The 23,906-nt window shown below is 47.2% G+C and overlaps 1 protein-coding gene across 1 annotated transcript in view; it reads left to right on the forward strand.

Annotated features, from left to right (window-relative positions):
• Nucleotides 1-23,906, forward strand: part of APOH (apolipoprotein H) — a 204,785-nt gene that overhangs the window by 116,346 nt on the left and 64,533 nt on the right. Inside the window, exon 5 of the mRNA XM_063960836.1 lies at nucleotides 15,786-15,974. Within this exon, the coding sequence (XP_063816906.1) occupies nucleotides 15,786-15,974 (189 nt within the window). The remainder of the gene's footprint in view (nucleotides 1-15,785; nucleotides 15,975-23,906) is intronic.

Raw genomic sequence — 23,906 nt, forward strand, 5'->3', positions numbered from 1 at the left:
TACAGTAAGTATGTGTGCCAGGGGTGTTAGGTCATACCAGGAGCCCAGAGGCTAAATAGATGATGCATGCCTGGTATGAACTTAAACCCATGGACACATATACACACCCAGCCACATAAGCACTCCCAGCCACATATGGACACACAGCCACATATACACACACAACCACAGCCACATATATGTCCACACATACAAATGCACACACACAGTCACATATATATACACACACACAGCCACATATATACGCATGCACAGTCACATATACGCGCGCACACACAATCACATATACACACCCACACAGCCACATATGGACATAAAGCCACATATACACACACACAGATGCACATACACACACACACACACACACACACACACACACACACACACACACACACACACAGCCACAGATGCACACAATCACATATATACAAGCATATTGTCAAGGCGGGAAGAACCATGTCACAGCAGGTATCAAGTCTGGTATTACCGCAGGTCACAAACACCATACAAGATAAGGCAGACAATACTAGGTTTGACACTCTAACTCACAGACAGCATGCATAAGATATGTGGACCATCCAGGCCCTTGCATCCTAATACTGATCACCACCCCCGGCCTATTGCCTGGCTAGCTTGTCTGGCATCAGGAGCCCTGTACTCTGTTTGCAGCAAAGCTTTATTCCAGCACACGGCAAAACATGGACTAGACCTTTTCATCCAACTACACCCAGGTAGTCAGGTGGTAAGTACTGCCTCTGAATTGTGGCAATGTGGCCACCCTGCCACATAGCCTCCCCCTAAGCTTCAACCCCCTTGGTGAAGCTGACAATTTTTCAAGCGAACTCACGTGTTCCCCCATTTCACTTTGAACTTGTACTTGTGACCACCCTCCCCTAGCTTCACCATGGGACTCTCTGGGTAAACCTGAGGAGAGTATCTTTGGGATAGGGCATCAACATTACCTTGTAGTTTTCCAGATCTACTGTATGTTGTACTATAAACTGATATGGTTGTAATCTCAGAAAACAATGAGTCACCCTGGCATTTACTTCTTTGTTGGTATGCATCCATTGAAGAGGTGCATGATCTGTCACCAATGGGATCCGGTTAGGATCCCGGTGGTCGGTATCCTGCCTGTCGAAAGACTGATGCTTGAATCCTGACACTGAGCAGAATGCCAGCACGGCATTCAGTGCCGGCATCCTGACAGCTGGGATCCCAATCGAGTGCAGGCCGCTAGAAAAGTAAGCTGTGGGGCGGAAATAAGGTTTAGGATGGGGGGAGGGGAAGTTAGGGCTAGCCGTCACCGGCGAGGGTTAGGATTAGGCTACGGGGTGGGGGGAGGGGGGGGGGGGGGTTAGTAGGTTTAGGCTTCAGTAAGGGAGTTTTAGGGTTAGGGGGTAAGTGGGTGAGGGGTAGCTTACTTCCCAACCCATGTCAGGATTTTAAACAGCGGGATGCCATAGTCGGAATTCTGACCACCGGCATCCTGCCTGCCGGCATTACAGCGTCAACCCTTCACCAACAGGAATTCCTTGCCCAAAACGTAGTATCGCAGGGACTGAACAGCCCACTTAATTGCAAGACACTGCTGTTCTACTGTCGCATATCTCTTTTCTCGTGGCAACATTTTACAGCTGAGGTACAAAATTGGTCTCTCCTCTCTTCCCACCTCCTGAGACAATACTGCTCCCAAACTGGTTCCAGAGGCATCAACCTGAAGTAGTCTTTTTTTTTTTCTTTTGTTATCTGGAGCCTGCAACATGGGAGCAGAAACAAATGCTCCTTACAAATCTTGCCAAGCTGCTTCAGCAATATCAGTCCACATTATATTATCCTGACTTTTTGCTCTTAAACAATTGGTTAGTGGAGCTGCCCTGGTTGCAAAGTGCCAAATGAATCTGCAATAGTTGCCCACTAGCCCCAAAAAACTCCTCAGCTGAGTTTTCATCTCTGATTTGGTCCATGTAGATACAGCTTCCACTTTATTCATCTGTGATTACCTGCCAATGGCCAACTATGTACCCAAGGTGCTTAGCCTCTGTCATACCAATGGCACTTTTTTGGAATTGGCAGTTAACCCATGACTCCCAATCTTGACTAAAGATCACAATGTCATCTAAGTATGCAACTGTATACTCCTGGTGTGGTCTTCACAGCTTATTCATTGCTCTTTGAAAGGTCGCAGGGGCCCCATGTAAGCTAAAAGGTAGCCCTTGATACTGAAATAATCCTTCTGGGATTGAAATGCTGTTTTAACAGTAGCTGACTCTGTTAAGGGAATTTTACAATAACCCTTAGTTAGGTCTAAGCTAGTTAAGTATTGGCTTTTAGCCAAATTCTCAACTAGTTTGTCTACTCATGGCATGGGGTAGGAGTCAAATTTCGAAACCTTATTCAACTTTATAAAATTGTTGCAAAAACTCAAAGCCCTTGAGGGTCTAGGCACTAATACTAGTGGACTCTTCTTTTACCCACAACCGGAGAATTTCTTCTACCTCTCGCTTTATGGCTCCCGGTTGGGCTTCAGGAATGTGAAAAGGTCTTTGAGTTATTATATTCCCAAGTTTAATGACAGTGGCATGTTTTATGATTTGAGTTCTACCAGGAGTAGAGGAAAACACATCTTAATTTCGACCGAACATTTCTATCACCTGCTGTTTTTGTCTGGCATTTAACCTTTCTTTAATGGGTACCACACATTTCTGAGTTTTAATCGCGTAATATTCTTTCACCAGGTTGCAACAGGTTAATATGGTAGATCTGTCTTCCTTCCTGATGAACCTTATAATTAACCGGTCCTACTTTTTGAAACAACCTCATATGGTCCCTACCAATGAGCATATAGTTTACACTCAGCAGTGGGTACCAGAACTAACACCTTGTCCCCAGGTTTGAAGGACTGAACTACAGCATTTTTGTCGCTGTTAGGCCATATTTTTTTTTAACTAAGGGACTTATTTGTCCTAACCGGCTGTACAGTTGTGACAAACTGTACCACGTTAGTTTCCTGAACTGATTGTTGTTCCCAACCCTATTTTAACAGGTCTAGCACTCCCCGGGGTTGTCTCCCAAACAGAAGTTCAAATCGGCTAAAACCCGGAGAAGCTTGTGGCACTTCTTGTATTGCGAACATTAAATATGGCAACAGTAAATTCCAATCTCTACTGTCTTGGTTTATGGCCTGCCTAATCATTTGCTTGAGAGTCTGTTTAAATCTCTCTACTAGCTCATCGGTTTGGGGGCGATATACCGAAGTTGTTATTCTCTCTACCCCCAACCACCAACACATATCTTTCATTAAGCTGGACATAAAAGGTCAGTAAGAAACTCCTTTGGTATGGCCAAACGGGTATAAAGCATTACCAGCTCTTGAGCAATGGTACTGGATTTAATATTTCTTAGTGGTATTGCCTCAGGATATCTAGTAGCGTAATCTTATATTACCAGTATGTATTGGTGACCCCGAGTTGACTTCTCAACTGGACCAAACAAATCCATCCCAATCCATTAAAATGGAACGGAAATGACTGACAGGGACACCAATGGAGCTTTAAACTGGGATCTGGGAGCTGTCCTCTGACAGACGGGACATTCCTGACAATAATTCTTTACTGCGCCATACATACCAGACCAAAATAACCTATATTGTATCCGTTGGAGGGGTTTTTCCTCTCCTAAATGCCCTCCCCAGTGCTGCGTGTGAGCAGCCTTTAGTATCAGTGGCACATGCACTTGGGGAACTAACAGCTGTTAAACACTTTTCCCTTGTACATAGGTTACACAATACAGTAAATATTTTTTTTCATATGAAATATGGTGTGCCTTCTGAGGGCAAGGCATTCTCTATCTTGCCATTTACTTCTGTAACACCTTGAAAAGCATTCACTAGGTCAGTATAATTTAATTGATTACGGGGACACATCTTGTCAATAGGTGACCAGTCATCTTCCAGACCACTGTCCTTCACCTATTCTGTGATCATTACTGCTTTCATTGTATTCCTGGTCAAGAAGTGAGATGATATGCCAGCCGAGTTTCTCTCTCCAGAATGGTTACTCATCCACTTTGGTTTCCATGTCTTGGATACACTGGAAGAGACTGAATCCTGTGGTCGAATCAGGCCGACAGTTGGTTTCAGGGTGGTCTTCATTGGCACAGCTGACCAAAATTTCTTTAAGAAAAGGGAAAAACTGTCCCAATATCAAGGGGAGATTTTGGGGTCAACACAGCCACTTCGTGTAGGACTCGTCTGTTAACTTATAATGTGAATTGTACTCGGGAATATTTTCTCGAGGTTCCATGTATACAAAGCACCCTTACAGGTAGCAACACTTAATCCGTGTCACGGTCCGGCGGGAGACTGTGCAGGGGAGCCGGCTCTTACCTATCCGGTCCCTTTGGAGAGGTCCAGCTGGTGGAGGTGCGGGCTGCTGGCGCCGGGCAGGGTGTGCTGGGAGGACAGGCAGGGGCACTGGTTGGCAGCTCAGCAGACTGGCAGCATGTCCCTCCGGCAGGGGTTAGCAGTGCTGCTGTGGAGCCAGGGCTTCTGTGAACAGGCTGGGTTGTGTTCCCGGTGGCCATCTTGGATGTGGGCAAAAAGCCTGTCTTGCCCACACTTCACCAATGTATCACTTTCCTGTGGCCAATTAGCTCTGAGCAGCTGCTATAATACAGGAAGGCCTGGAGGAGGGAGTTTGCCAGTGCAACGCCTTTCACAGTATCTGTGAAGCTAGTTCTCTGTGCTCCCGCAGCGTCTCCAGTGTCAGGTTATTGTTACAGCAAATTACCCAAGCCTGTTAGGTTCCTGGTGCTCAGAACAAGGGAGATGTTATGAAGCGAGTCCAGAGCACCAGGACGTAATGCTGGGAAAGGGGAATGGAAAGGGAATAGCCCCTGGCGCCCTATCTCCGTTGTCTCGCCCGTGCTGTCAGTACACTCTTGCGAGACTATGGTTGCTTGAGCCCATGGCAGCCGCGTTTGAAGGGCGGATTACGTCTGCCCAACTTCGATGCCCCCTCAAGTCTTAATGAGAGACAAAGAGTGAACCGAGACAGGGTGATAACAAGGGGCCCTCTGACTAAACAACAAGGCTACTAACAAACCTAAAACCAAAGTATGTGCGGCTTGCCGCCAAAGGAAAAGAACAACAAAGGAAATGCTGACCACACGCCGGCACAATACTTTTGTGTACCGGCGGTGACAGCATAAGCAGAACCCTCTGCAAAACACCAGTGACAGAAATAATAAGGGAATACAGCAGCCTAGGCCGACGGACGCGGCAGTGCCGCTACTCACGGAACCGGTACGAATACTGGCAAACGGACAGGAACTCCCAATGCTGCTGACACAGACTCTCAGAACTGGAGGACAGGCAGAATCCCAAACGACAGACCGGTGGACACCAAGAAGCCAGAAACTTGACCAGGCACAGGCAAAGGTACTGGACCTCAGGACAGGAACGCCTCACGGCAGGACACGGGATCAGACATAGGAATCGACACAGGGACTGACACAGGAATCGACACAGGAAGCTCAGGAACTAGCAGGAACCAAGCTCAGAACTCAAGCAGACTGGAAACCCAGAAATATCACCAGCGTCTGTGAATAGCACTGAGCCAGCATATAACAGAGAGGCCTAATTAATAATCTCATGCAGCTGCCCTGTTGCATGACTCCAAACTGACAAGATGCAACTAGCAGCCAGGTGAGGCTGAACACATGGGAACAAGCTGCAATTACACAGACTCACCAGCGGCAGCAACCAAGAGTACTCTTAAACAGAGCAACGGGAAATCCTGGCCTGCGAAACAACTAATAAACATAAAATAGGAATGAACCACTACCTGTGGTTCATAACAGTTTCCCCTCCTTAAGGGTGAGTTCCGAGCACCCCATGACACCCACGGGGAACATGAACAGAAGAATAACATAAAATACCTAACTGACATGCAAAACAGGAATGAGCCACAGCCGTGGCTCATAACAGTACCCCCCCCCTTGAGGAGGGGTCAAAGGACCCCAAAATACAGACTATCCAAAACAAGGGATACAAAAAAAAACCTGACACACTGGTCTAACAGACACGAAAACAGAAACAAGCTGCAACCACAGCTTGTAACAGTGCCCTCCCCCTGACGGTGGCCACTGGACACAAGATAAGGAAAAAAAAATCTTTTATTTTTTTTATATCAAGGCAAGAGTCAAAAATTATTTCTTTTTCTTCTTCTTCTTCTTTTTACAAAGCTCTTTAGGTCTGACCAAGGTAATTCCCCAAACATTGTCTGAACTGATGGTACCACCCAGCAAGGCTGCGTTCAAATCAGAGACAGGTTTTTTATCCTTGGGAGCTGAACTTTCTGGCAAAGTACTATTATTAGAAGAAGAAGAAGTCAGAAAAGCACACCCTGCAGTCAAAACAACGGGCTGGGACTCTTGTGCCGAGTTTACAGTATTTGGTGGACTCTCAGCAGACAAGACGGGTGACTTAGAGGAACCTGAACCAATTTCTTTGGAACCATATCTTTTAATAATTGCATCACTGAATGCTGGGGGATCCTGAAGAATGGGATCTTCAGCTTTCATTAGGCTGGTCGCCCACTCAAAAGGCTCTCCTCTAAAAGAATAAATCAGATAAAGCACAATGTTCTCTGAAGTGATGCCCAGAAATGGTCTAGACAACATAATAATGTAATAGTGTTTGTAAAGCGCCAGAAATTGGGCTAAGTCCCCATCAAAGATTATGGATGTTGAGACATCAGAGTCAGGATCTGTTTCCTTCCCATCTGACTGACTGGAGTGCTTTGCTAGGACCTGGTCACTATTGACCTTACTCGAAGCTGAGACTCTCTGAACCCCACCCGAGGCAGTGACTTTCTGAACCCCACACGGGGCAGTGACTTTCTGAACCCCACCCGGGGCAGTGACTTTCTGAACCCCACCCGGGGCAGTGACTTTCTGAACCCCACCCGGGGCAATGACTTTCTGAACCCCACCCGGGGCAGTGGCCTCCGGGAACCCCGCTGGGGCAGTGGCCTCCGGGAACCCCGCTGGGGTCAGCACCTCGGATTCTTTTACTGGAACCGAGCCGTCGGCCTCCCCCACTGGGACCGAGCCATCGGCCTCCCTCACTGGGACCGAGCCATTGGCCTCCCTCTCTGAGTCGATAATTATCGAAACTTCTCCCGGGACTATAACTTCCGGGACTTTTGCTGAAGCTATAACCTTCAGCACCCCCACTAATGCTACACCTCTTAAGTTCTTTCCTGGGGAAGCGACCTCTACACCCTTTTTAGAGGCTGCGTCTCTCGAGACCCCACTTGGGGATATTACTTCAAAGATCCCTTCTGGGGTTTTGCTTCTCGAATTCCCTTCTAGAACTATGGTTTCAGATACCCTTTCTGGGGTTGCACTCTTCAAGTCCCTACCTGGGGTAACAGGTTCTAAGACCCTTTCTGGTATGGAAACCTGAGCTATAATATTTGATGTCCCTCTATAAGCTAGAGCATCGGGTACCGCTCCAGCACTCTGGGCATCGGGTACCGCTCCAGCGCTCTGGGCATCGGGTACCGCTCCAGCGCTCTGGGCATCGGGTACCGCTCCAGCGCTCTGGGCATCGGGTACCGCTCCAGCGCTCTGGGCATCGGGTACCGCTCCAGCGCTCTGGGCATCGGGTACCGCTCCAGCGCTCTGGGCATCGGGTACCGCACCAAGATCCTAGGCAACGGACACCACTCCAGGACCCTGGGCAACGGGCACCACTCCAGGAACCTGCAACTCTGCTTCAACAGGAACATCAAGAGAGGAGAGAAACATTCTCTTTTGATTCCTGAATCTATAATGGGGCTCCCTTGCCCAAGGACCCCAATTATAGGACAGAGAGCTTTTTAGTGTGGGTTGTGTGACAAGTACCTCTGCCACAGTAGAGACAGGAGTAGGTCTTGTATCCTGACTCAACTTGGCCAGAGGGCAAGACTCGTCACCACACTTTGGCTTGCGCAACTCACAGGTCTGCAGATAGTGGCCTAAACCCCCACAATATAGGCATAAGTTTAAGTTTCTGTGACGCAGACGCTCCTCTTCTGAGAGCCTGGGCCGCAGAAAACTTTTAAACCTTTTCTCTTCAATTAAACCAGAGGATTCTCTTGTCACCATACTGTGAACAAGAGTCTCTTTAGAGATAGATGTACTTTCAACGACTTCTGGCAAGATGAGCAAGATTTTAGTCTGAAGGTTTTGCAGTTGCTTAAATGATTGCTGCAAAACTTCTAGTCGCTCTTGTCTCAAAGCACTGAAAGCAGAGTTCAGGGCTGAGAGAGATGCCTGCAGGGCTTGCATAGTAGACATAGGAGGTTTTAAAACTAGACAAGACTAGACAAGGCAAGACTAGACAAGGCAAGACTAGACAAGGCAGGACTAGACAAGGCAGGACTAAATTTTTGCTAAACAAAACAAGACTGGGTTTTTTTTTTTTTAAACACCGGACTGGATTCTAAACACCGGACTGGATTCTAAACACCGGACTGGATTCTAAACACCGAATTCTAGACAGGACTGGATTCTAAACACCGGATTGGATTCTGCACACTGAATTCTAGACAGGACTGGATTCTAGACTAGACACTGGACTGGGCCAAAAAAGAAAAAAAGTTTTATTTCTTTTTTTGTGGTTGGGCTGGTGATAATGTTAGGTTCCTGGTGCTCAGAACAAGGGAGATGTTATGAAGCGAGTCCAGAGCACCAGGACGTAATGCTGGGAAAGGGGAATGGAAAGGGAATAGCCCCTGGCGCCCTATCTCCGTTGTCTCGCCCATGCTGTCAGTACACTCTTGCGAGACTATGGTTGCTTGAGCCCATGGCAGCCGCGTTTGAAGGGCGGATTACGTCTGCCCAACTTCGATGCCCCCTCAGGTCTTAATGAGAGACAAAGAGTGAACCGAGACAGGGTGATAACAAGGGGCCCTCTGACTAAACAACAAGGCCAGGGGCTACTAACAAACCTAAAACCAAAGTATGTGCGGCTTGCCGCCAAAGGAAAAGAACAACAAAGGAAATGCCGACTACACGCCGGCACAATACTTTTGTGTACCGGCGGTGACAGCATAAGCAGAACCCTCTGCAAAACACCAGTGACAGAAATAATAAGGAAATACAGCGGCCTAGGCCGACGGACGCGGCAGTGCCGCTACTCACGGAACCGGTACGAATACTGGCAAACGGACAGGAACTGCCAATGCTGCTGACACAGACTCTCAGAACTGGAGGACAGGCAGAATCCCAAACGACAGACTGGTGGACACCAAGAAGCCGGAAACTTGACCAGGCACAGGCAAAGGTACTGGACCTCAGGACAGGAACGCCTCACGGCAGGACACGGAATCAGACATAGGAATCGACACAGGGACTGACACAGGAATCGACACAGGAAGCTCAGGAACTAGCAGGAACCAAGCTCAGAACTCAAGCAGACTGGAAACCTAGAAATATCACCAGCATCTGTGAATAGCACTGAGCCAGCATATAACAGAGAGGACTAATTAATAATCTCATGCAGCTGCCCTGTTGCATGACTCCAAACTGACAAGATGCAACTAGCAGCCAGGTGAGGCTGAACACATGGGAACAAGCTGCAATTACACAGACTCACCAGCGGCAGCAACCAAGAGTACTCTTAAACAGAGCAACGGGAAATCCTGGCCTGCGAAACAACTAATAAACATAAAATAGGAATGAACCACTACCTGTGGTTCATAACAAAGCCTCCTGATATAGCCTTACGCAGACTGCCGACTCTGTTCCCGTGTCCTACCTAGATACCTGTTCCAGACGCCGCAGTAACCAGCCTTCAGAATTCCTCCTTTAAAGTACTGGGTCACGGTTCCGGTATCCTCAGCCACCCGCTAACCTACAGTCATATCTATTCAACTGTCTTTGGCGAACCCTGTTAAACTATTCCAAGTAATAAATGCGCAAGACCTTCATCCGTCCCACTCGTTTGTTATTCAGAGATCCAAGTGCACCAGAATCATCTTCCCCAAATCCGGATCCACAAGAATCCTCAGACGTGACAATCCGCTTTTCATGGGACTAACCCTTTTGACACAATTGAAAGATCACTCACGGTGTCCACAAGGTCCCAAACTTCTCGACCCTCAATGGGTACTGCCACATCATAATAATGTTGACTCTTTAGGTGCATATACTGATAGCTGGTCTGGCCACTTTGTGTGTCGTGCAGTCCATGGGTTCGGAATGCTTTGGGTAGTTACAATGATTATATTCCAGCACTCCACAGTCACAACAGATTACACATGGTTTGATAGCTTCCGTTAGACCCCGGGTATGTGCCTTGGGCACAGATCATGGGTCTCAGTCAGGCACGTTTGTCATTTTTCCCAATGTGAGGTACTGCTCAATAACTGTAGCCAATTCCTTAAAGGTCTGGGGATCAGCCTGCAGAGCCCACCTCTGTACTCCTCGGTCCAAAACTCATATACAGTGATCTATGGCCACTATTTCCACCACTCATCTCACTGTATTAGCCTTTGGCTTTAACCAGGCTTTGCCCAGTCTGGCCAATTCTGCTAGCTGGATCAGGGGGGTGCTTCTGAAGGAGTAAATCACCAGTCATGGAACCTTTAAGCATTGCTTGGTCAGTTACCCCTATTCTAGCAAGTATATCAGCTTTTAGATGGGTATAAGAAGTAGCTTACTGCTCAGGTAGGTCAGTATAAGCTTTCTGGGCTTCCACAGTTAAATATGGGGACAGCTTATTGACCCATTCTTTCTTCTGAAAAACCTAGGTGAGTTATAGTCCTTCTAAAGGTGTGCAAAGGTGTGCAAATATGCAGCAACATCATCAGTTGACATTTTCTGCAACACCTTTGGCTCCTGGCCTGCTTTCTTGCGCTGCATCAACTCCGTATACAACAGCTTATTACTTTCCAGCTGGGTCTGCATTTGGGATTGAAGCAATTGTATTTGGGTTAGCTGGCAAATGGCCACATTTGTAATAGCCCGAAAATTTAATTCATACTGTCTTGAGGCTTTGTGGCAAATTTAAACTTTGCTTCTCTTATCATAAGCCACTGTTAGCTAATGCTTACTAGTACTGTATATGAAAACAAAAAGTAAGAGCAGGGAAAAGAACTTGTGAAAATCACTCATCTCTTAAATTATTAACATAGCCACTTTATAGCAAAACCAAGTCTGTGTGTGTGCTTCAAACACAACACTGTTTAAAAAAAAAAATCCCCTTTAATTGCACTTTACAATCTCCTAGGTTTTTAACTGTGTGTCCCTCCCAGGTTTAACCAGGCGCACAAATCAATTAGGAATTTATCCCAGAGAAGCAAATGACTTAACTCTCTCTCTGATTGTGTAAATGCAGGAGAGGGAGCAAAATTACAAATTTGAAAAACGATTTTCCTTGGGACAGTTCACCCTACTCACCCAACCAGCTGCTGTGCAGCAGAAACTTCCACCAGGCACCATGCTATGCGCTGGAGACCAGCCTGCCTCCACAACTTTCCTGTGTCTCTGCTGCTGTATTCGTTGGCAGGTCCGCACCATACAGGATGCGTCCGAAAAGTTTATCCTTGTACGGGCCACCAAATGTTGCAAGGCGGGAAGAACCACATCCAGCAGTATGGTAAAACAGTGGTTTGTTTATTTGCATCAGCTTAGCAGCCACTGCACAACAGGAATCAAGTTTGGTATTACCGCAGGTCACAAACCATAGTTGCCTACCCTCCTGCATTCTGCGGGAGTCTCCCGTTTCAGCCATAAATCTCCTGTTGCCCTGTTTTGTAGGTCACATCTCCCCGATTCTTCAGATTATGCCAGGGGTGACACCATACTTGCCTACCTCACCCTCTCCATGAGGGAGAAAATGCTCTGTTACTGGACTTTCCTGGTAATGTATGATTGCCATCACCTGTGGTGAAACACCTTTCTTATCAATTAACTAGATCACCACTGGCAATCATACATTACCAGGAAAGTAAAAAAAAAAGGATGTACTGTATTCACACAAGGTCAACTTGCATTTGGAATTTATTGCATAGGCTTCTCAATTATCATGTATATTGTGCTGAGTGAGAAGAAAAGAAATATCACAGCAAATATTTACCGCAAACAAGAAACGCCGTATTGCTGACAGCAGTGTTAGTAGCAATACTTGCAAAACTTCCCAAAATATATAGTTACTAATGTTATATAGAAATATCTCTCGAAACAACAAGCATTTAAGCATAGACACGCCCATTTGTGGAACTAGACACACCCTTTGGACAGAGTATGACATGCCCGCTTGGTGGCGCACCGCACTTTGTGCGCACATCCTACTGTAATCTCCCTGATTCTAGTTTTCAAAAGTAGGCAAGTATGTCACAAACACAACACAAGATGAAGCAAACACAGGGGGTAATTCCAAGTTGATCGCAGCAGGATTTTTGTTAGCAGTTGGGCAAAACCATGTGCACTGCAGGGGAGGCAGATATAACATGTGCAGAGAGAGTTAGATTTGGGTGTGTTATTTTGTTTCTGTGCAGGGTAAATACTGGCTGCTTTATTTGTACACTGCAATTTAGATTGCAGATTGAACACACCATACCCAAATCGAACTCTCTCTGCACATGTTATATCTGCCTCCCCTGCAGTGCACATGGTTTTGGCCAACTGCTAACAAAAATCCTGCTGCGATCAACTTGGAATTACCCCCACAGTGCCAGGTTTCGTGAAAGAATTGGGACAGAGAAAACTCTTTTTTTTCTTTTTCTGGGGCATTCTTTATTGATCAATTAAAAATAAATTTTATTGATATGCTTTAAAAGATATATCGAAGTGTCATCTCATCACAATACAAATAGTACAAATAAATAAAAAAGCTGTATTTTATTCAAGAATGGTATAATACAGAAATTTTATATTAAATGAACATAACACATGTTAATGCTGTCCAAAAAATTGCGTTTGTTAGCCAGAAATATTAATGATTCTCAATATTGGACAGTGGTTAGTGTCCTGTTAATCATATATTATTTCATGGCTATATTGCTTTTCAAAATAAAGAGTATATGAAAAAATAACTAATAGTTAGTTATGAACATAGGCGAAGATGTTGTCGTATATCCATACATATTAGTTCATGAAATCAATAAGCTTCATAATTATCTCATAAAGTGTTAGGAGATACAATTCATGTTGTACAATGTGCTGGGCAATAATGCAATAACCTCTTTTAGTTTAATAATAATGTTATACCTACTTGAGTCAGTAAAACAGAGTGATAACAGTCTCACGTTGCTTACTCCCACTTCTACTGTCCCCCTGTGTGTGACAGTGGATAGAGAACAGGGGGATGAGATTGTGGGAAGTGAGCTAAAGGTGAGTGTGTGTAGATCAGAAAGGGATCTGCTTTTGTGCATCAACTCACACCGATCAACCTGTTGGCATGTATGTTAGTGCCGGGTGACCATGCGAGTGCTACACAATAAGAGTCCCTTAAAAATGTTTTTAAAATAGAATATAGAAACTAGAGACTGTAGATGTATATATTAGGTATATAGAGAGGTTGCAATAATTTGACCATAATAGGAATTTTGATACAAAAATATATATAGTTGAGGTGATAAAGGTATTATACCAGTGTTTTTCAAGCACTGTGCCGTGGCACACTAGTGTGCCCTGAGCAGTCTTCAGGTGTGCAGCCATAGAAGCAAAGCCAGGCCTGTGAGGCCCTGGAACGATCAATACTGGTGGGTTTAGTGGCTGCAGAGCCAGTTCTAATTTTGGGCCCGGGCAGTGTTGGGCTTTTCTGGCTTTCTCAGATGTGACTTAGGAGTTACCTATGTAGAAGCTGCAACATGACATCCTAGGACACGCAACTGCAACATGCATCACCATTATATTTGAGTGTGCCTTGGGAACATTTAGATCTTGTTCAGCGTGCCGCGAGTTGTAAAAGGTTGAAAATCTCTGTATTATACTAATCACACTCCCAGTGTTAATAGAACTGGGTCATGTGCACAAGGACCAAGTATCCAAAGAGAGGACGCGCGTTTCGCCTGATGGGACTTGAACAAAACTTCCCCTGCATACCACCAGTCAAAGTACCGACAGTCGGCATGCCGACTAGAAGGGACTATTCCCACAAAGAATGATACATCAATTTTCAGAAGACTCTGTGTTCACTAGACGGTATACGTTTAATTTGCCGGCTGTCGGGATCCTGTCATTCAGAATCCCGACGCCAGAATCCCGACAGCTAGCAATGCCATAGCCAGAATACCAGCGCAACAGGGCTATTCCCACTCGTGGGTGTCCGCGACACCCATAGAGTGGGAATAGAACCTGTGGCGAGCGCAGCTTGCCTGCGAGTCCGCAAGGGGCTTCATTCTGCTCGACAACCCCCCCCCCCAAACCCGCCAGCATTCCGCGTCGGGATGATGACTGCCGGGAATCCTGGCTGCCAGTAACACGGCCCCAACCCTACACACACAGCCACATATGCACACACAGATGGCCACACATACAGCCATATATACACACACACAGCCACATATGCACACACACACAGCCACATGTCATATATACATACACAGCTACATGTCATATACACAAACACACACAACCACAAATGCACGCACTCAGCCACATAAATACACATAGCCATATATGTACACCCACACAGCCCCATATGCACATACACAGCCACATACTGTATAACACACACAGTCAAATATGCACACATACAGCCACATATGGACTTGTACAGCCACATATGCACACACACAGCCAACTATGCTCTCCTGTTCCATACTACAGCCTGCACTGTCATTGCCCTAGCACTATCCCCTGTCAGTCCAATCTCCCAGTTTCACCTATTGCTCCCTACACTGCAGCGGTAGCCTCTGTTCGGGCGGGAGACTGGCAGGTGGGCTGTCAGGAGGTGGCCACATTGCTGGCAAACTCCACCGGGATTAATTTAACCTAGAATGATGACGCTGTGTAGCGCTGCTCAAAGCTAATGGCTGGCGCACAAAGACTGGAGTGCACCAGTGGCAATGGATAAGGTCAGGGTGCCCCCTTCAGAATTGGAGCCTGGAGGCGACCAACTCCATTGTCTGCAGTACTTCTAACACTGATATGTGCCATAATGTTGAATGTGAGGAGGAAAAAGTACAAATAATGTGGAGGCTAAACTCTGTAAATAGAGTGGTATGGTGGAAAGGTGGAGGAGAATGCTGTGCTGAAGGCATTTTGGTGTAGATGGATAGGAAGAAAGGTGGAAGGGGTATGGGTTCTTAATCATGCTTTAAGTAGATGAAATTGGATTCTGGTTCAAATAGCAAGCATTTATTATTATTATTACTGATTTGTCACGTGTACTTGCCCATTTATAGGTTTGTCTATCTTTTTCGTATAGTGAGATTAAACTTGCATCTGTCATATTAATGTTTTACCTACCTAGTCATCGTTTTATTTAAAATTTATGAAAGATTCAACTTGATGACAGTAATCCCAGATGTTTTGAAGAAGTTTGAACTAAATTACTAGATTGCATGACCACTGTCCTTTCTGACCATTCAAAATATTGGTCAGACTGCAATTTAGATTACAGTTAATGTCACAAGTAAGGCCATGATCACTAGTTACCATACCATGCACTACCATACTGTAGAAAACATTGTCTACGGAGATGTATTTGGAAAGATTTTGGAAAGGTGTGAGATAAACTAAAAAAAAAAAAAAAAATTATAATAAAAGTTCTTTCTCCCTTCAAGAGATGACCTGTCCATATCCTGTGATACCAAATTTTGGGCAACTTATTCACTACAGACCAAGAGAAGGAAATATTTCTGCCTACCTAGATATGGTGAGATACAGCTGCCTTCAAAACTATGTTTTATTTGGAAATGAGAATGCCACGTGTGGAGAAAATGGAACCTGGAATGAAATACCTGAATGCCGGGGTAAGGAAAGAAGCTAAATGCAGACAGGGAGCTTTACCAGAGATTACTGTCATTATATACAATGTGATATCCAAGCAGGCCTGGTCAATCTGTGGCTCTCCAGCTGTTGTGAAACTACACATACCAGCATGCCCTGCCACAGTTTTAGCATTCTCTAATAGCAAAACTGTGGAAGGGCATGCTGGGACTTGTAGGTTCACAACAGCTGGAGAGCCACAGGTTGGCTAGGCCTGTATCCAAGCATACATTAGGTTTCCCTAACAATAATACACACAACATAGTTTAGACAAACTCTTCTTCTAGTACATGTAAACAGGATAAGTGCTCTCCCTCTTAATAAATATATTTCACAAAATGGCTTATTGTACAGACAGTAACTGATTGATGAATCTACAGTAATTATGCTAAAACATTTTTATTGACTAGAAAATACATCTTTTGTGTGTAATACAAATACTTTAATGGTCTTAATGGTCTTTTAAGAATATTACAGTAGGCCTTTCCTTGGAGTGCATCTAGGACCACAGAAATGATTCTCCTATAATAATTAACTGTTATTAGAATGCATTAAATCATTAGTAAATAATTTTTCAATTATATTAAAGCCATCTAAATAGAAGTAGGGCTATTTTTTATTCAGAATGCACCGGAACACCATTCCTGAATGTCTTTTGAAAAATTACATAATCAGGAATGGCGTTCAGAACCATCTGTCCGCAGCATGTGGAGGGCAAGCGGCATTAATTATGCCTGCAGCATTTCCTTGGCTGTCTCTGTTTGCTGAGTGGCAGCCATCTTGAGAAGTCTGCTCCTCACATGCTCAGGGTCATCTCACTGTGCAGTGTCAACAGGATGGGCGCACTTCCCACCAGACAGCAAGCTCTTAAGTTTGCCAACAGAGAGCTGGAGATGGGAGATCCTCCAGAGAGATTCTTGGATGATCAAGTTTGTCTTTAGAAGAAGGTCACACGTAGCAGGCAACTTAAAAAAACGTAAGCATGCCCTCCAAATGCTGGTCTCATCCATGCCTCTCAGAACAGCAGTAAGAAATTTGGTAAATGTTCAATGGAATTAGTAATGTCATCAAGGTGCATGGAAGGGATGGGTTATTCTGAACAAGAAATAAAAAACCACAGGACCCGGGATGACTTCAACAGCAGGATTGGAAAACTACAAGGTGGTAGATAAGTCAGAGATCTCAATGAGGGGTGTAATTAAAATGCTTTAAGGAGTAGTATTAGTAGAAAAAATTATTTGAAAGTGTTACACAAAGTGCTAAATGAAATATTACAGTGTGCTACCCCAAAGCAGCCCAGCCCCCACAGGCAAATGGGCCCCAAACTCCTCCCCAAAACTAATAACAGCACCCCATTTGGGTCATATAATTGCCCAATATATCTAAATTGGGAGCAAGCTTATCTGGAGACACCCCCAGGTTCTGCCAATGGCACTACAAATACTGGTCCCATCCATGCCTCTCAGAACAGCAATATTATTTGCATCTCTCACTTTTGTACCACCTTTTAATACATAGCTTTTGCTGCTTTCTTGATTCTTATTCACTTATTAACATTCACTAACACTTTAGCTTCTCACTGGTGTGTTGCCCTGGGGTAGCTGGCTCTAGCCGGCTTGTGTGGTGCCGCGCCTCAGACTTAGTATTTTGGACCTCCGGTATCAGAGACACTGTGAAGTTGGCCTGAATGCTTACAATATCTTTGCAAATATATGCAAATCGCTGAATTATCTACCACCATGTAGTTATCAAATCTTGTTGTGGATGTCATCCCGAGTGCTGGAGGATACCTGGTGTTTTTTTTGTTTCTTGTTCAGAATAACCCCTCCCTTTCATGCACCCGGATGATGTTACTAATTGGATTGAGCAGTTACCAAATTTCTCACTGCTGCTAATTACATGAAGCAGACAAAACAATAATAGGATTTTAATTACCTACCAGTAAATCCTTTTCTCGTAGTCCGTAGGGAATACTGTGAATCCATTTCGTATCATGAGGTATAGACGGGTCCACTAGGAGCCATGGGCACTATAAGAAATGTATAGTGTGAGCTGGCTCCTCCCACTATGCCCCTCCCACCTGACTCAGTCTAGGAAACTGCGCCCGGAGGAGACGGACATACTTTGAGAGAAGGAAACAGATAAGAACAGTGGTGAGATTTGAACCAGCACGCACATAGCAAGAGGATAGCCATGCTAACTAGAATGTGAAAAAAAAGAACAGCAACAGCTGAACCAAACAATAGTTAACAAGTAACTTAGCAGGAAGAACGAAGCACCGGGCGGGCGCCCAGTACGGACTAAGAGAAATGGATTTACCAGTAGGTAATTAAAATCCTATTTTCTCTTATGTCCTAGGGTATTCTGGGAATCCATTTAGTACCATGGGGAAGTACCAAAGCTCCCAAACCGGGTGGGAGATTGCTGAGGTTCCTGCAGAACTGATTGACCAAACTGTAGGTCCTCAGAGGCCAAGGTATCGAATTTGTAAAACTTTGCAAATGTGTTCGAACCCGACCAAGTAGCTGCTTGGCATAGCTGCAATGCCGAGACCCCCCGGGCAGTCACCCAGGAGGAGCCCACTGACCTAGTAGAGTGGGCCTGAATAGATTTAGGAATCGGCAAACCTGCCGTAGAATAAGCATGTTGGATAGTAAGCCTGAACCATCTTGCAATTGACTGCTTTGAAGCAGGACACCCAATCTTGTTGGCATCATAGAGAACGAACAGTGAATCCGATTTAATGGTACGAGCCGTTCTCTTCGCATATATCTTCAAAGCCCGCACCACATCCAAGGACTTTGAAACAGTAGAGGTGTCAGTAACAATTGGAACCACAATTGGTTGGTTGATGTGAAACGCGCGACACCACCTTAGGAAGGAATTGCTGACGAGTCCTGAGTTCAGCACTGTCCTTGTGGAAAATCAAGTAGGGACTCTTGTGCGACAACACCCCCAGTTCCGAGACGCACCTCGCCGAGGCCAAGGCCAACAACATGATGGTTTTCCACGTAAGATATTTTTTTCCACCTCCTGTAACGGTTCGAACCAGTCCGATTGGAGGAACCGTAGAACCAACTGGAGATCCCAAGGTGCCGTAGGAGGAACAAAGGGAGGTTGGATATGAAGGACGCCCTTCAAGAATGTCTGTACTTCCAGTAGAGAAGCCAATTGTTTCTGAAAGTAAAAATCGACAAGGCCGAAATCTGAACCTTTAAGGAGCCTAGGCGTAGGCCCACATCCGCATCCGACTGCAGGAACAGCAGGAAACGTTCCAGATGAAATTCCACCGTAGAATATCATCTACTTTCACACCAAGAGACATATTTCTTCCAGACACGATGGTAATGTTTCGACGTTACCCACTTCCTGGCTTGGATCATAGTCGGGATGACCTTGTTGGGAATCCCTTTCTGGGCTAGAATCAGCCTCTCAACTTCCATACCGTCAAACGTAGCCCTGGTAAGTCTTGATAGACAAACGGGCCCTGTTGCAGAAGATCCTCTCGAAGAGGCAGAGGCCACGGATCTTCGCTTAGCATCTCTAGAAGGTCCGCATACCAGGCCCTTCTCGGCCAGTCCGGAGCAATCAGGATTGCATGAACTCTTTCTCTTCTTATTCTTTTGAGAACCCTTGGGATCAGAGGAATTGGAAGAAACAAGTATACCAGTTGGTATACCCACGGAGTTGTCAGGGCGTCGACCACTACAGCCTGTGGGTCCCTCGACCTGGAACAATACCGGCTGAGCTTCTTGGTGAGATGAGAGGCCATCATGTCGATTTGTGGACAACCATACCGATATGTTAGGCGCTGGAACACCTCCGGGTGATGGCCCCATTCTCCCGGGTCCAGGTCGTTTCTGCTGAGGAAATCAGCTTCCCAGTTGTCTACTCCCGGAATGAAGATTGCCGACAACGCCACCGCGTGTTTTTCCGCCCAGCAGAGAATTCTTGACACCTCTGACATTGCGGTCTGCTCTTTGTTCCGCCTTGTCAGTTTATGTATGTCACCGCCATCACATTGTCCGACTGAACTTGAATGGCCTGATTCTGAAGAAGAGAGGCCTTCAGAAGGGCATTGTAGATTGCCCTGAGCTCCAGGATGTTTATGGGAAGCAGAGGCGTAACTAGGGTTTTCGGAGCCCAGGGCAAGACGGAAAATGGCGTCCCCCCCAAAAAAAAAAAAAAAAAAACATACAAAAAGAAGCATGTGCGCGTGCGGCAAAAAATGGGCGTGGCCACACTCCAGAAGGGTTGTGACCACGCCCCAGAAGGGGTGTGGTCACTGAAAATGGGCCACAGTGCCAAATACATTGCCCCACAGTGCCGGATACATGCCCCACAGTGCCAGATACATTGCCCCACAGTGCCAGATACATTGCCCCACAGTGCCAGATACATGCCCCACAGTGCCGGATACATGCCCCACAGTTCCAGATACATTGCCCCACAGTGCAAGATACATGCCCCACTCAGTGCCAGATACATGCCCCACAGTGCCAGTTACATTGCCCCACGATGCCGGATACAATGCCCCACAGTGCCAGATACATTGCCCCACAGTGCCAGTTACATGCCCCACAGTGCCAGATACATGCCCCACAGTGCCAGTTACATTGCCCCACAGTGCCAGTTACATTGCCCCACAGTGCCAGATACATTGCCCCACAGTGCCAGTTACATTGCCCCACAGTGCCAGTTACATGCCCCACAGTGCCAGTTACATGCCCCACAGTGCCAGTTACATGCCCCACAATGCCAGATACATTGCCCCACAATGCCAGATACATTGCCCCACAGTGCCAGTTACATGCCCCACAGTGCCAGATACATGCCCCACAGTGCCAGGCCCCACTCAGTGCCAGTTACATGCCCCATTTGGTGCCAGATACATGCCCCACAGTGCCAGTTACATGCCCCATTTGGTGCCAGTTACATGCCCCACAGTGCCAGATACATTGCCCCACAGTGCCAGTTACATGCCCCACAGTGCCAGATACATTTCCCCACAGTGCCAGATACATTGCCCCACAGTGCCAGTTACATTGCCCCACAGTGCCGGATACAATGCCCACAGTGCCGGATACATGCCCCACAGTGCCAGTTACATGCCCTACAGTGCCAGTTACATGCCCCACAGTGCCAGATACATTGCCCCACAGTGCCAGTTACATGCCCCACAGTGCCAGATACATGCCCCACAGTGCCAGTTACATGCCCCACAGTGCCAGTTACATTGCCCCACAGTACCAGATACACTGCCCCACTCAGTGCCAGATACATGCCCCACAGTGCCAGTTACAATGCCCCACAGTGCCGGATACATGCCCCACAGTGCCAGTTACATGCCCACAGTGCCAGATACATGCCCCACAGTGCCAGGCCCCACACAGTGCCAGTTGCATGCCCCATTTGGTGCCAGTTACATGCCCCACAGTGCTAGGCCCCACTCAGTGCCAGTTACATGCCCCATTTGGTGCCAGATACATTGCCCCACAGTGCCATATACATTGCCCCACAGTGCCAGATACATTGCCCCACAGTGCCAGTTACATGCCCCACAGTGCCAGATACATTGCCCCACAGTGCCAGATACATTGCCCCACAGTGCCAGTTACATTGCCCCACAGTGCCAATTACATTGCCCCACAGTGCCAGATACATGCCCCACAGTGCCAGGCCCCACTTGGTGCCAGATACATGCCCCACTGTGCCGCTGCCCCCCCCCCCATCACTTACCGGCCGGCGGCCGCTTGTTGCTTTGTGAGGGGAGGAGAGCGCAGCGCAGCGCCTCTCCTTCCCCTCGCCGCTCCAGGTCTCCGGCGGCTGTCTGGCGCCGGTTCTCTAGCCAATCAGAGCTCGCGGACCGGCAGCCAATCAGGAGCCGGTCCGCAAGCTCTGATTGGCTAACGCCAGAGACCGGACACAGCAGCGCTGCTAGTGCTGGCAGCGGCGGTGAGGGGAGGGAGAGACGCTGCGCTCTCCTCCCTTCACATTTAGGGTTGACGGGGGCGAGTGGGGCATGATGCCCTGGACGCTGGCGGCGCCCCCCTCTCCTGGGCCTGCCAAGGCGCCCAGGGCACGTGCCCCACTCGCCCTACCCTAGATACGCCTCTGATGGGAAGTGTGGCTTCCAGAGTTGACCATCTTCCTTGGAATTGTACCCCCTGGCTGACCGCTCCCCAACCTCTGAGGCTTGCGTCTGCGGTTAACAGAATCCAATTTTGAATCCTGAACCATCGACCCTTCATCAGGTGAGAAGTTTGTAACCACCACAGGAGGAAAATCCTGGCCTTCGGTGACAGACGAGTCATCTGATGCATGTGTAGATGCGATCCGGACCATTTGTGCAACAGATCCAGCTGGAAGGGCCTTGCATGAAACCTTCCGTACTGAATTGCCTCGTAAGAGGACACCTAGGGGGTCATTCTGACCTGATTGTATGCTGCTGTTCATCGCAGCGATCAGGTCAGAAGTGCGCATGCGCCGGCGTCACAGTGCGCCGGCGCATGGCTGACAGCCGATGGCTATTTTTGCCTAGCGATCGCCTCTGCCTGATTGACAGGCAGAGGTAGTCTCCGGGCAGGAGGGGGCAGCACGGCGGCGTTTGGCCGCCGTTTTGTGTGCACGGTCCGGCCAACACAGGCATGGCCAGACCGTGGGGGGGACAGGCCGCAGCGGCTGCATGACGTCACACGCAACCCCTGCGACCCGGGCAGCAACGAGTAGCTTCCGGATAGCATGCAAAAGCTGCGCTGGCCGGGAGCTACTCCTGAAGTGCAAAAGAATCGCCGCTGTGCAATGCTTTTGTACTTCTGCGGGGTGGGGCGAGCCTGACATGCGGGGCGGACTAGCATGTCAGTGTGCCCGATCATAGCACTGCCAAATTTTACAGGGCTACAATCAGGTCTGACTTAGGCCCCATCTTTCCCAGAAGACGGATGCACTGATGTACTGAGATTCGGTTTGGCTTCCAGACAGCCCACACCATCGGCTGGATTACCATTGCCTCTTCCAAAGGAAGGAACACTTTCGGAGACTCTGTGTCCAGGATCATTCCCAGGAAATGTAGCTTCTGCGTTGGTTCTCGGTGAGATTTTGGCAGGTTCAGAATCCACCCATGATCCAGGAGCAATGTGGTTGTGAGACCAATGTTCACCAACAACTGTTCCCTGGATGCAGCCTTCATTAGAAGATTGTCCAGGTAAGGAATATTGGCCCTCATTCCGAGTTGTTCGCTCGCTATCTGCTTTTAGCAGCCGTGCAAACGCTAAGCCGCCGCCCTCTGGGAGTGTATCTTAGCTTAGCAGAAGCTGCAAAAAAAAAGATTGTGCAGTTTCTGAGCAGCTCCAGACCTACTCCTATCTTGCAAACACTTCAGACTATTTAGTTCCTGTTTTGACGTCACGAACACGCCCTGCGTTCAGCCAGTCACGCCTGCGTTTTCCCAGGCACGCCTGCGTTTTTCCTCACACTCCCCGAAAATGGTCAGTTGACACCCAGAAATGCCCCTTTCCTGTCAATCACTCTGCGGCCAGCAGTGCGACTGAAAAGCTTTGCTAGACCTTGTGTGAAACTACTTTGGCTGTTGTGAAAGTACGTCGCGTATGCGCATTGCGCCGCATACGCATGCGCACAAGTGACGCTTTTTTGCCTAAACGCTGCGAACGAAAACAGCTAGCGAACAACTCGGAATGACCTGCCATCACTCTGGTGAACACCTTCGGTGTTGTTGAGAGACCAAAGGGCAGGGACTGAAACTGGTAGTGACAGTCCTGCAGTGCAAACCACAGGTAAGCCTGGTGAGGCGGCCAGATCGGAATGTGATGGTACGCATCCTTGATATCCAGAGACACAAGGAACTCCCCCTCTTCCAGACCCGATATAACCGCTCTCAGAGACTTCATTTTGAACTT

Source organism: Pseudophryne corroboree, chromosome 3 (genome assembly GCF_028390025.1).
Source record: "Pseudophryne corroboree isolate aPseCor3 chromosome 3, aPseCor3.hap2, whole genome shotgun sequence".
NCBI lineage: Eukaryota > Metazoa > Chordata > Amphibia > Anura > Myobatrachidae > Pseudophryne > Pseudophryne corroboree.